At 32.7% G+C, this 12,948-nt stretch overlaps 2 protein-coding genes across 2 annotated transcripts; one reads left to right on the top strand and one right to left on the bottom strand.

Annotated features, from left to right (window-relative positions):
- Nucleotides 1-6,622: 6,622 nt before the first annotated feature.
- K444DRAFT_645720 (uncharacterized protein) lies at nt 6,623-8,497 on the top strand (the record flags this gene model as incomplete). The annotated part of the gene is made up of 8 exons (XM_024885111.1): nt 6,623-6,672; nt 6,797-7,022; nt 7,055-7,070; nt 7,135-7,169; nt 7,914-8,093; nt 8,168-8,253; nt 8,315-8,416; nt 8,455-8,497. The coding sequence occupies 8 exons, from the start codon at nt 6,623-6,625 to the stop codon at nt 8,495-8,497; spliced, it is 738 nt and encodes a 245-aa protein (XP_024732454.1).
- Nucleotides 8,498-9,161: 664 nt separating this feature from the next.
- Nucleotides 9,162-12,061, bottom strand: K444DRAFT_617236 (uncharacterized protein). The gene has a single exon (XM_024881080.1). The coding sequence runs from the start codon at nt 12,032-12,034 to the stop codon at nt 9,455-9,457; it is 2,580 nt and encodes an 859-aa protein (XP_024732453.1). The 5' UTR covers nt 12,035-12,061; the 3' UTR covers nt 9,162-9,454.
- Nucleotides 12,062-12,948: the final 887 nt, after the last annotated feature.

The raw sequence follows: 12,948 nt of genomic DNA, 5'->3' as shown, positions 1-12,948 counted from the left end.
AATAAAGCTTTTAGTTAGATTTTCTTTCAAGAAATACTTAATTTCTAGAAGCTTTTAAGTAAACTATTACTAAAGAGGTTAATATCTAATACTCTTAATTTCTTTTAGGCCTTTAATCTAGATCTTATAATTATATAATCTATAGGAAGAAAGGGTATTAGATTTCTTTTTAGAGAAAACAGAAATATATTTCTTAAGTTCTAGAAATAATATCCTCTATAGCTATTAAAGCTTTATTTCTCCTAGTTATTAATTCTCTAGGCCAGAGATAGCTTCTCTTTTCCGAGCTTTAAGCTCTTTATTAATCTTATAAATAGAGATTTAACTAATAATATTATCTTCCCTCTTAGCTATATAATTAAATACTATAGAAATAAGAATAGCTAGATCTAATATTTGCTTTTTATTAAGGACCTTTTCTTATTTCTTTAACTTTTATTTAGGTATTATATCTTAATTAGGCTATAAAAGCTCCTTTTCTATAGTCTTATATAATTTCTTTTAATTAGTATAAAAAAAGGAAAATTACTTGAGAATAAAAAGTTTCTAGAAAAAGCTTATAATAGAATTTTATTAATTAGTATTTTTTTAATATTTCTTATTAGATTATTTCTTTAGCTATTACTAAGAAATACTAATAATATAACCGAATTATATAGATTTAGGCTTATTCTTTAGCTATATAAGCCTATATCTTCTATAATTAACTAGAATATTAATATATATTACCTATTTTCTACTAAGAATAATATTATAATCTCTAAAATTTAAGATAATTATAGATATATTAATATTTTATTTATTAATTAGAAATAAGACTTCTATATATTTCTTAGTAAACTTAGCTAGCTTTTTATTAAAACTATATATAATATAGGGTAAAAAAATAAATTATAGTTTTATTTTTAAGAATTACTTTATAAGCTAAGTAAGCTTTATATTAATAAAAGTATAACTATTAGCTCTGGTATTAATAAAAAAGAAGATTTAATTCCTAATTTATTTATACTAATAGTATAGAGTATTATAAGAATATCTTCTCCTATTACATAAATCAAGTTAATCTTTATTAAATTCATACTATAAGTCCCTAAAATAAAGACTTTCTTTAAAGATACTTGTTTTCTGGTTTTATATTAGAATTAGAATTCAAATCCTCTAAATATTTTACTAGAATAGTATATTCCGGTAAAATAGAAACTAAGTCTGGCTTAATTCTAGAAAGAGCTATCTTAGTTTCCTTATTATATAAAACCGAATAGTATCTAATATAATAGCCGAACTTGTTATAGTTATAGTATTTAATAATCGAGAGATCTTTGGTTTTTATAGGATATTACTTATATTTATAAGAAAGTATATACTTAATAAGAATAATTAATATAGGCTTTTTAGACTCTTTCTTAGAAATATACTTTTTAGAAATATACTTCTTAGAAATATATAGGGATATAATACCAGAAATAAACTTAATAGAAATAGTTTTTATTTTCTTATATTCCTTAGTCTTTTTATATATAACCTTAATTTACTAATTATTAATAGTATAGTACTAAGTAAAGTAAGTAGTATTAATAGAAGAATTATTATAATATATATATATGAACTTCTAGAGCTTTAGTAAGAGCTTCTTATTTAGTTTATATTTAATATCTTAAAGACTAATATTGCTTTTTATAAATAGTTATAAAAAAAAATATAAAACTTCTAAAATATTTAATTAGAATATATCTAAAGCTTACTAAAATCGCAGTAAGTATTTTATATTTTATTTAGGTTAGAATATAGCTTCTTTAGGTAAAAGTAAAGCTTTAAGAATTAATAATACTAATTCGGACTATTTTTATCTATATAAGAGTTAGTTAGGATAAGAGTATTACTAGTAAATCTACTAGAAATATAGATAATTTTGAGATTCTCGGAAAGATACGAATTAGTATTTCCTTATAGCTTATTCTTAATCTGGACTAGCTAGTTATTAAAAATAGTATAATCTCTAATAAAGAAAATTAGATCTAGAAGCTTAGTAATTCTAGTATTTCTAAAGAAAATATAAGATATAGGGAATCTTAGACAGAAATAGGTAAAAGATAATTCGGAATTCTTTAAAAAGAGGTTTAGAGTAAATAAAATAGAAGTAGCTAGAACTATTATAAACCAATTTACTATAGCTATATAATATTTAATATTATTCTCGAGTTTAGTATTATAAAGCTTAGTATTCTCGAAAATAGCTTTATTATAACTATAGGTATTCTTATATAAAAGGGCTTTCTAGATATTCTTCTAGTAACTCTTTATAATAATATTAATATCTAAGAGTAAGAGATTAGGCTTCTTAGCCTATTTATATAACTCTCCGGTAGTAATATAATTATTAGTATCTAGAAGCTTTATAATAAAAATAAAGGGTTCTATTTCTATAAACTTATTTATAAATTTTCCAGAAATACTAATAGGATATTTAGTTTGGAAAGGGCTACTAATAGGATAATCTAAACTAGTAGAAGCTTTACTAGAAGCCTTAGCAGAAGTTAATATAGTTTCTAGTTATATAGTATCCTGGGAAATTAATCTATTATACTTTTCCTCTATTATATTCTCCCTAATAGTCTTATTACTAGTATATATATAGGGCCTATAAGATTATAGGATAGAACTTAAGGGTAATAGTTAGGTTACTAGCCTATATATATCTATTACTCTAGAACTTAGTTAAAGAGTAGCCTTTATTCGAGATTCTTTAATTTTCGGGTTTTTGAGAGGATTTCTAATATACTACTAGTATATATTTATAAAAGTATAAATACCTAATTTTTCTAAGAGTTCTAAAGCTTTTTGCTTTTATTATTCTAAAGTTTATTACTTATATTTCTGAGGTTCCGTTATCTTAATAGTACCTATATTTCTAATAGTTCTAAATTAGTTTATTTAAAATCCTTTATAAAATTAAAGGAAGTAAGCTTTAAATACTATTATAGATATAGTATTCAGGGCTTAGAAAGCAAGGTAAAAAGTCTCTTATAAAGACGATTTAAAGCTAAAAAAGAGAAAACTAGAATATAGGAGGCTATAAAAGAGTATATATACCCTATAGTATACTAGTTTATAAGAGGCTTAGTTTTCTAAATATCTCTAATATATTCCAAATATACTTTTTTAGTAAAATAGCTATATTATATATATCTAGAAAGTAATAGGATATAAGTAACGAGATATAAGCAACTATATTAGCTAATTATATTAGCTAATAAGGTCAAAAGCTGAATTATAATACCTATTCTCGAACCTAATAATAAGACTAAAAGTAATATAGATATAATTTCTCTTATTATTCCTACTATTTTACTAAAATATAATAGAGAATACTTTTATAAAATTCCGGATATTATAGTATTTCTATAAAATAACGAATTATATAAGGATTTCTATTAAATTAAAGTTATTAGCTTCCTGAAAAAGAATATATTTAAGGTTATTTCCAGATCTCAGGTATTAAAGAAAGTATATATCTTTAATTCCCGGTTTATTAATAAGATGAAAAATAAGGATATAAAGAAAAAACTTAAGAAATTAAGACTAGTTATCTAAGCCTATAATAATAGTAAGAAATATATAATATTAATATAATTATTTATTATTTAATATATTAGCTAGAGAATTATCCTTAGTATTATTATTATAATAATAGATATTATAGAATTATATTTATATAATATCTTATAAGCTTATATCTAATTAATAACTTTACTTAATTATAATTTCTATATTAATTTATTCTATAAGCTTACTAGAGAACTAAATCTAAATAATAATTTAGTTCTAAAAATTATAAAACTATTATATAATATATTAGAAACTAAAAACTATTAGTTTAAGATTTACAATTTCTATTATATTAATAAGTTCTCTATAAAATAATTAACTTATAACTTTTACTTTTTCTATAATAAATAACTATTTAGAATTATTAGTCTTTAAACTAATAATATCTTATTTATTAGAAATAATAATTTCATAAAAGCAAAGTAACTAAAGCTCTATAAAGCTAAGCTTTTAGCTAAAGAATATAAATACTTTATTTTTAATTATAATCTCAAGTTTAATAAAGGTATTATTTATATAAAAACTACTAAAATTACTCTTATATAGAAATACTAGTATAAAAACCTTTAAATTATATTAATTAAGAATACTATTATTATAAGTAATAAAGATATTATATATTAATATCTCTTTATTAAAGATTAATATATTATCTAATATACTAAAGAAATATATATAATATTAGTCTATTAACTAGAAGCTTTATATAATCTATTAATTATTATTTAAGCTATTAAATTTTCGGAAACTAATATTAAAATACTTAATAAATATATTTAATAATAAATTAAAAATATTACTAGAGAACTAAAATTTATAAATCTAGTAAAGAAGTTCTTATATTTAATTATTTTTATAAATATTTTATTTATAAATAATTAAGATCTTTTTTCTTAAATTAAATATATTCTAGTTCTAGTAAATAGAACTAGATATATTAATATTATTTACTAGTTCTTTACTAAATATAAGAGAGTTATTAGAAGTATTCTAGCTTTAGAACTTTATAGTATAGCTTATAGTTTTTATATAGGTACTTTTATTAAATTAATAATTAATAAAATACTAGAAATAGAACTTTTACTAGTTATTTATATAAATTCGAAGTTATTATATAAATGCTTTATTAAATTAGATATTACTTAAAAGAAATATCTAATAATTAATATAATATATTTTTACTAAATATATAAATAATAAAAGATTACAGAAATTAAATAAATTAAAAAAGAATTATATTCTACTAATTCTATAATAAAATTAAAATTATTAAATACTTTCAAATACTTAATTAATATAAATATAATATAATTAGATATAGAGAAATAAATTAAATATAAATAAAATAGGAAATAAATATATAAAATAGAAAAATATTATAGAAAAAAAAGTTATATATAAAAGGCTATATCCTTTAGTATATATTTAAAACCTTAAAAAGTAATATAGATATATAGAGTATTTAGGAAATCTAATATTAGGCCAGATTAGGGAATTTATATATAATTAGAAAAAAGTACTATTTTTTGTATTTTTAGAGAGGTTCTAGTATTAGTATGGCTATTTCTTTAAGAGTTATATATATAATTATAGAATTCGGGATATAAATAATAGAATATAAATAGTAAGATATAGAATATAAGATATAATTATATAATCTTATTCTTTATAAATAACTTAACTAGTAGCTAGTTTCTATTAGGCTTAGTAGATTTAGGAATTATATATTAATATTATAATACTATAATTCTTATTTCTAAATAATAACTTTACTAATCTTATATAAATAGTATTCTATAACTATATAATAATATTATATATTACTAGTAAACTAATAATAAAGCTTATAAGATTATAAAATAAAGCTTAAAATTATTAATTATAAATACTTATTACTTTAGAATTTAATTAAAAAATAGTTTTTATATAAGATTTTTTAATTTTTAGGCTTTTTAAAAAAGTTTTTAATATATTACTAATATATATTTATAAAAATATAAAAATCTGATTTCTTTAAAGGTTTTAAAGCTTTTTACTTTTATTATTCTAAAGCCTATTACTTGTATTTTTAAGGTTTTATTATTTTAGTAATATTATTATAAAACCGGGTTTCTAAACTTAGAAAATAAGATAAAATAGCTTTTAATTCGAGAATTCTAAACTAAAAAAGAAAGCTTATAAGTATAGAAGCTTTAGTATTCTAAATACTAGCTAGTTATATGCGTTATTATAGTTATATAATACTAAATTTACCTATAAAGTAATAAAGTATAATAAATATTTATATTTCTAATAATTCTAAATTAATTTATTTAAAATTCTTTATAAAATTAAAAGAAATAAGCTTTAAATATTATTATAAATATAGTATTTAGGGCTTAAAAAACAAGATAAAAGATTTCTTATAAAAATAATTTAAAGCTAAAAAAGGGAAAACTAGAATATAAAAGGCTATAAAGAAATATATATATCTTATAATATACTAGTTTATAAAAGGCTTAGTTTTTTTAAATATTTCTAATATATTTTAAGTATATTTTTCTAGTAAAGTAGCTATATTATATATATCTAGAAAGTAATAGAATATAAGTAATAGAATATAAATAATAAAATATAAGTAATTATATTAGCTAGTAAGATTAAAAGCTAAATTATAATAATTAAACTAATTTAGTTAGAAATTAACTCTATTTTATATAAGTAATATTAAGGTTTTATAAGCCTATCTATAGAAAAAAGTAAGTCTTTTATTTTATAAACTTTAAAATTATATAGTTTTAAAGTTGGGAGGAGTTGAAGTCACGTGACGAACATTCCTTAGAGTCGATTGTAGCTTGCTAAGCGAGTCGGCTCTAGGTTGTGTCACCTTTTAAAAAGTTGCGGACGTTTGTACTAGACTTATAAAGTCGATCAGCTGCTCTTTCTTCCACCCTGCCCACCCCTACCTCTACCCTTGGTGAGTCTACGGTACCTCCCCAAGATTCTTTGCTGCGCTCGTGTTTTCAAAGCTGTGAGGATGTTTTCAACTCTCGTTGGTCACTCCGGTCGCGAGTATGTGCGCCAAAAGTTACTCCAGCGTCATCCTACGAAACTGGCGCCTGATATGCAACTTACACTATAAGTTCAAGAATCATTTTCGATCTTGGTATTCTCGTCAATATTATAACTGACTAAATGAAAATAATTCTAGCTGCAATGGCAAACTCTTCATTCTAAAGCCTGTTTCCCTGTCAATCTTTGATCTCTTGCAGGAGTTCAAAGACGAGTTTGGTAATAATCTTCGCCTCCGAATCCACACAGACGGCAATGAAAATAAAAATGTACTTGTTTACGAGTACTTCAAAAGCGATTTGCTTTCGTTGGTAGAGAATTATCCAGCCCTTCAGATAGAGGCAAGAAAGACAATTCTGAAAGAGGTTGGCTGGGGCTAAACGATATTCATACAAAGCATTGGATACACTTAGGCATAATACCGTCAAGATTCGGTTGCCCTTGCCCATAATTGTCCGCTGACCTATCCTTCTCTAGACGTCAAGCCTAATAATGTTTTTCTCAATTGGTATGTGGACAGTGTGGGAAATGAGTAGAGTAGAGTAGAGTAGTGGGCCCTACTCATATTCTACTCAAATAAATTTCTCACTACTCATACTCTACTCAATACTCTACTCAACTACTCTAGAATATTTTAGAGTAGTTGAGTAGTACGCACGTGACGTTACACGTGGTGTTGCACGTGACATGCTGGTCTAATTGGGTAAGGCTCTGGGGTGGCCCGAGTCTAGCGCCACTACACTGCCCAATCAAGTAGTGGCAAGGCTTGGTAAGCAAGGTAGAACCATAATATATTCTTAGGCTTCCTCGGCTATTAAGGGCAAACTCTTCTCTCAAGGTGCTCTTATTATATCTAAATTATATAATAGACTTAATAAGAGTACTATTAAGATAATATCTTGCTTAAAAAGCTGGGGGTTATTTAAAGACGAATTAGAAGAAGGAAAAAGAGAAGGAAAAAAGAAGGAAAAGAAAGATTCCGAGGAGGGAAATCTGTTTTTTATAGAAAAAAAGTAGTATTTAAATAGCCTTATATAAGCTCTAGTTTAAATTATATACTGCTACTTAATGGGTATCTTATTTATTTATTAATAATTAAATAAATACCGATTTACTACATTCACGTGACTACTCTTAAGTTACTCTAGAGCAGTACTCTACTCTACTCTACTCTACTCAAGTACTATATTACGCTACTCAAACTCTACTCTACTCTACTCAAGACTACTCTAGAGTAGCTTGAGTAGCTTGAGTAGTTTTTGCCCACCCTGTATGTGGACGAAAAGGGTCAATTCCAGCTGGAAAAGGTGGCATTGGGTGATATGGACTGTGCTTTGAAACTGGAAGGCCAAAAACTCCTAAACCAAAGGATGGGGAACGTCATGTGGCGCAGCACGGAAGGGGAATTAGGGAAGGGTGTTGGGAAACCTTCGGAGGTATTCTCTTTTTGCACTTCTAGTGAGTCAACCTTTGGTTTGGCCAGACCAATCTTGCTAATCATGCATCTTAGTGTCTCTACGTAATCACCGGCGCCCAACGTTTTCACCCGGACTTTGAGAAACTTGATATTGAACCCGAGCCAATAATTTTGTTCAAGTTGCTTTCGGCCTTCGGCCGCTCCCGGATGCGCTCGTGAAGCATACCAACGACGAGGAAGCGGGAGCGCTCTTAAAGGGCCTGTGGCAGAAGACGAATCAAACGAAGCTTTTGAACAATGGTCTGAGGAAATGTTTCCCAACCTTGACAACGAGGCAAAAAGGTTGATATTGAGGATGGGAATCTCGATCCAGCGAAAAGAGCATTAATGTCAGATATTATAATGGATCTTTATTGGAACTGAGTTGGGGAGTTCCCATGGTATTGATAGGATTGCAAACCAGCAAGGTAATGACCCAGATTGGTTGACAGATGCACTTGTAGCGCCGCTTTTATACCTTTATCATTAACTATGTAAAATCATTTTGTCGCGCGCGAATTCCTGTAGTATCTCAGTTAAATAAGCTCTTAGAAAATTGAAGTCGTATACTTATATACAGGTTGGGTTATTTGAGGGGAGTTGAAGAGAGGTTGAGAAGGGCATTAAGCGAGGCATCTTCGGCTATGAAAGGGGCCCAAATCGGCTCCGATAAGGACCATTAATAAATATAACAAGGGACGGAGGATGGCTACCGTTATGGTATCTTAATAGGCTTAGAGAGGTAGCCATGCTGTAGCTAGTAGAATCTGCAAAATTCTATATATAGATAATATAAAAACTGTAATCGATTCTTAAGGGAGCTATAAGGGATCCCCTGAGCGTAATTCATCTACTTACCTTCGACTTACCCTTACTCGCTATAACTCACTAAATATTGCCGGCAAAGCAGCTCTGCTCGCCTTTCCAAATAGAAACGCATTTCTTCATGCTAGGATTGGCGTGTAATAATGACCTATTATAGTTACACTTGTCTCACTTTTCTCACTTCACGAAACTTTTAAAACTTTGTTATTTCTACTTTCAGCACAAGAAAACTTGTTTGCAAAACAAATTGCTTTTTTGGTGTTCTAGTCTAAACTAGAGTGGTACATCAGCGCAGCGCTTGATATCGTTATCGGAAGCCTGGTATCACGTTTCTTCGGTATGCATCCTCTCGTCTCTCGCCAAAGCACAAATGATCTCAACCTGCCCGTCCAGTATCGATCAGAAGCACCAATTAGGTCCAGATTGCAATCACATCAACCAAGACCAAACAGCTTGCTAGTCGAAAGCCTAACAAGCAAACATTCGCCACTCCGAAAAGAAAATCATCGACCAAACTCATGCTTGACGGTTTGGAGATCTGCCTGCCAAACTGCTGTTAAGACGGGATTGCAGCTTGGTTTGAACATTCTCACCCTGGCGAACAGGTGACAATGCGGTTCTCTGTTGCGGGGAGATAGCACTGGCACCATGGCCTCTGGAAGGAGAGAATGGTGTACTGCTAGAATTGAAATTCAAATCAGAGCCTGAAGACCCAGTTGACTTGTGGCCACGGTACATGTCTGGTCGAGGCGCAAAGTTGGCTGGCGGTGTTTGTTGGAAATGTTGAACATTTCCCTGCCTCGCAGGAGGACTCATCATTGGTGGAATTGTCATTAGTGGAAGTACCGGTTGAGCTACTTGGTCCTTGGGGAGACCAGTAACTTCCATGAAGTGGCCAGGATGCATAGGGTCCACAACAAGAACGGTCTGTAAAGCCGGGGGCACGATCGGGGCATGAATCGATGGTGGCGATGCAAAAGCATTACCAAAAACCTGCGGAGGAGCATTTGCATAAAAGGGATAAACTGGATGCGGAATCGTGGGGATAAACGTGGTCATTGGTGCTGGTCGTGCTCCAGGGACCGGAGCGTGAGCAACAGGCTCATTCGCCCACCTGGAAGCCTTCAGACCGGGGGCACCCTTCAGGTCCTTGTTGGTGATATTCTGCAAGAATGGCAATGCCCTTTCAGAGATTTGTGGCGCTGGTAAAACCGTTTCGGGAGTGTTCGCATTGTCGCTCATCGGTGTCGCTGCTCTTACTTGGTTCAAGTTGGCCAACTCATCGATCACCGTGAGGTCGATTTTGGACTCATCCTCCGGTTGAACCTCAAATTTTAAAGGTGTTGGTTCTCTCTTTTTAGCAACTGGTGGGTTGACAGATGAGAGATTGACGTTTGGACTCTCTGTCTTTACTGAATGCTCTAGAGGGAAGGAGGGAGTAGAACTCGGGATCGCAGGTGCCTGAGCAATTGGTGATACTAGGAAAGCCGCTGAATTCTCAGTCTTTACCTCCGCGGTATTGGTCGCAGCCAAAGTTGGAGTAGGCGGGACCGAGTCAGTATCAGAATTGACTGTGTTGGCGACACAGTTTGACAGTGCGGTCGATGCCCTTGGCATAGGACGAGAAAACAAAGTTAGGGGCGACTCTAATGCTTCCTTAATCTCCTCATACAATGTGAGAGGCGATGCAGGTGGAGGCGGATCCTTAGAAGGAGATTGAATAGTACCGATGGACATATCAGTGGCCGCAATAGGTTGAGAATTTGGGGTTGATGTTGCTTCCTTCAGCTCCTTGCTCAAATTCAGCCCTTCAAATGTTTCAGCAAGCCTATCACACTCGGAATTTGTTGGGACATGTCCACTACCCCGTGGAGAAACCAGAGGTGTCTGTGGCTTCGTGTTCGACAGTCCTTGAATCCGTCTGTCTCGGACGGTTGTAATCAATGCACCCCAGAGGGCCGTATCAGTCTCCTGTGTTTGAGAGGGATAAGCCGGCTCCGCTGGAGACGCCACTGGCTTAGTCTTGACAGGCGTAGATACTCCGAAAGTATTGGCTGAAGGAGTACTTTGGACCATTGGCTTCTGAGTAGATACTGCCACGGGTTGACTACTGGGACGTCCATTCACTGGTCGTGTATTGGGTGAAGGCTCCGCTGGGTCTCCAGACTCTGCGACAGAGTATGCTTGCCAACCTCTAACAGTTGTGGTCGGCTTGAAAGATGGTCCGCCAACATTGTTACGGTCTGATTGTCTTGCCAATTGATCTCGGCAGGCTACAATTGGAAGACCATTCTTAGTTGGTCCAATGATGTTTGCTGGGTTGATAGACTTGGCTCCACCTGGCAGTTGAACAACGTGGCCGACTACCTCTCTCTCAACGTTCTCATGTCTGAAACTGGAAACATTCTGTCGAAGGCTGAGAAGCTTTTCAGCGGAATAAGTGACTCGAGGGCCATCTGCCTTCAGCTTGCCGGCCGTGTTGGTAGTATTTGGCTGCTCCAGAGCCTGGACCGTGACCGGATCAGCGCGATACTGCGAGAGACTCAGTCCATTCTCAGGTTTCTCGAAATCTGGAAGAATTTGGGAGGCTACACCATGTTCAGTCATATTCCGACTCTCACGATGAGCAACAGCCTTCTTGAGAACCTTTCTGGCCTTCTCAGAAGTGTAATGGATAGTAACAATATCAGGCATCATTGAGAATGTCTCCGAGAGACAAAGGCGACTTCCAACAAGGCTCTCTGAAGCTTCTTGGTATTTTGGTGACGACAGTATCTCCCCTCCGGTCAAGCGGAACGCTGGTGAAATATTATCCATGGCAACCATGTTTGAGAGTTGGTGTAAAAATGGTCCCTCTAGACTCTCCTCGAAGTGATCGAATGTGGTCTGAATAAGATGAGTATCATCCATATTCAGGAGAGCTTGAATCCACGGAAGAATAGGTTCGGGTTCAGGTTCAGGTTCAGGTTCATGCAGTGAAACAAGTGGCCGGAAACCTGCAATCTCATTCATTTCACTCAAGGCTTGACTGCTAATCCTATAGCTGCCTCCGGGCTGATACCTATCAAGAAGACCCGCCGATGAGGAGTCTGCCATTGGCTGGATCAAGGGCCACTCCGATGAAGGAATTCGCTGAGGCGAGTAAGATGGTTCTAGAACTTCTTGTCGAAGGTCCAGAGAGCTATCTGAAATGCTCATTGGACCACTGCCAGCAGAAGCCGCAGTGCTCCGGGTATCAGCATCCACGGCTGACTTAGGAAGCCGGTTTGCATGCCCAGGCTGCAAGACCGCGTTGATGGCTCGAATATTCTCCGGAGCATTTAGAGAGACGGATTCCCGAGCCTTAGGTGCAGCATCTGATTCCTCGACAGGCATGGGTTGTTCGTTATGAGTGTCAGCGGCAGAACTTGTACCAGACTGGAAGGCCGTGTTATCATCGGGCTGCTTATGCCTATTGCGGGCATTAGGATTGGAGGCAACTGCGTTGTAGAAGGTCCAGGCTTGATACGGCATTTGGAATTTGATACCCCAAGTAACAAGAGGAGTTGGCGCAGATCCATCTTCAACTCTCTCTGATTTGTATGTGAGGACCGTACTCTCACAGCTGAAGGAGTCATCGTCAAGAATTTCCTGCTTCAGGACACTCTTGCCCTCAACATCAAGTTCAATTGTGAAGTATCTGTCCTTCTGAGGATTGTTCTTTACGAGCCGAACCGTACCACGAGTGAATTTACTGCGGCCCTGGGTGACTTTAACTTGGTTCTCTCTCAAAACAGTACGACCATATGTTGCGAGAGTATTGGCTTGCAGAACCGGGGATGGGGGTGCCGCTGTCGTCGATGGTGTTCTCTCAGCCACAGGGCCTGTACTGGCCCAACGTGAGCCTGCGAGGCCAACATCTCCATTTTGGATGGTGTGGGGCTGGTTCTCCTCGGCCAAAATATCATGAAAGGCAGTGCTCTTTGCCTCCGCAGCATTACGCTGAACATTTTGCTGAGCTGGAAGCTTTG

Source organism: Hyaloscypha bicolor, assembly GCF_002865645.1.
Source record: "Hyaloscypha bicolor E unplaced genomic scaffold K444scaffold_125, whole genome shotgun sequence".
Classification (NCBI taxonomy): domain Eukaryota; kingdom Fungi; phylum Ascomycota; class Leotiomycetes; order Helotiales; family Hyaloscyphaceae; genus Hyaloscypha; species Hyaloscypha bicolor.
Note: the sequence above shows the minus strand (reverse complement) of the source record. Positions and strands in the feature narration are given on the sequence as shown.